This window comes from Poecilia reticulata, unplaced genomic scaffold (genome assembly GCF_000633615.1).
Source record: "Poecilia reticulata strain Guanapo unplaced genomic scaffold, Guppy_female_1.0+MT scaffold_331, whole genome shotgun sequence".
NCBI classification, from domain to species: Eukaryota; Metazoa; Chordata; class Actinopteri; order Cyprinodontiformes; family Poeciliidae; genus Poecilia; species Poecilia reticulata.
Window position 1 is genome coordinate 52,539 of NW_007615104.1, and position 1,151 is coordinate 53,689.

The 1,151-nt window shown below is 53.9% G+C and overlaps 1 protein-coding gene across 1 annotated transcript in view; it reads left to right on the forward strand.

Annotated features, from left to right (window-relative positions):
• LOC103460899 (H-2 class II histocompatibility antigen, E-S beta chain) overlaps positions 1-653 on the forward strand; it is a 5,774-nt gene extending 5,121 nt beyond the window's left edge. The window contains exons 4-6 of the mRNA XM_008403219.2: positions 1-63; positions 212-325; positions 421-653. Of these exons, the coding sequence (XP_008401441.1) occupies positions 1-63; positions 212-325; positions 421-446 (203 nt within the window). The 3' untranslated portion in view covers positions 447-653. The remainder of the gene's footprint in view (positions 64-211; positions 326-420) is intronic.
• Positions 654-1,151: the final 498 nt, after the last annotated feature.

The window sequence follows — 1,151 nt, forward strand, 5'->3', positions numbered from 1 at the left end:
GAGAGCGGATCTCCTGCAGGGTGGAACACGCCAGCCTGAAGGAGCCTCTGGTCACCGACTGGGGTAAGAAGGAGGACGATGGGGACACCTGGAGGACATGTCTCTGTCTTCTCCGTCCCTCTGCCCCCCCCCGTCCTAACCTGTCCCCTGTCCTCTCTGCCCCCCCGTCCTAACCTGTCCCCTGTCCTAACCTGTCCTCTCTGTCCCTCAGACCCGTCCATGCCGGACTCAGACAGGAACAAACTGGCCATCGGAGCTTCAGGACTGATCCTGGGTCTGATCCTGTCTCTGGCTGGATTCATCTACTACAAGAGGAAGGCCAGAGGTCAGAACCAGAACCAGAACCTGGACAGAACCAGTCTGACCCAATTCCACCCACCCAGCACCAGGTTCTGACCCGGTCCATTGTTTCTCTTCCAGGTCGCATTCTGGTTCCGACCAGCTGAGCCCGGATGGAGGTTCTGGTTCCTCCTGCTTCCTGCTGAACTGGACCATCTGACCCAGAACCAGAACGTCTCAGAGGAGGATCCAGTTCTCCATGTGGCCCGGTTCTGGTTCTGGTGGCCCGGCTGCTTCTCTTCCTCTAATCATCTTCATCAATAATCACATTTTATTCTTTGATGTTTGGAAATAAAATCAATAAACCATCAGAACCTCTAATGTCGTCATGAACCGGATCCAGCCAGAACCGGTTTCAGCAGCTAAGCCCGGTTGCTAGGCAACGGTGCATCGCTAACGTATTGTGAGCAGCTAAGTCGGTTGCTAGGCAACGGTGCATCGCTAACGTATTGTGAGCAGCTAAGCCCGGTTGCTAGGCAACGGTGCATCGCTAACGTATTGTGACCTAAACAGGAAGTTCCTGAAATGGCTCATTTTCATTAAACATCAAGTTACTGTGAAAACAGCAGCCAAACCTGCAGTAACACTTTCACCCAGATGGTGGCGCTGTGAGCGACTCAAACTGGTTCTGGTGGCTGAGGAGGATCCAGTGGATCAGAACCCGGTCTGAAGAACCAGAGTTCAGACAGAACCAGGTTCTGAAGGCGATGCTGCCCCCTGCTGGCTGAACTCTGCCACTGCAACAGGAACTGATGACCCGGTTCTGTTTTCAGAGACCCGACCCGGTTTGATTAAAGGGTTCTGATGGGCTG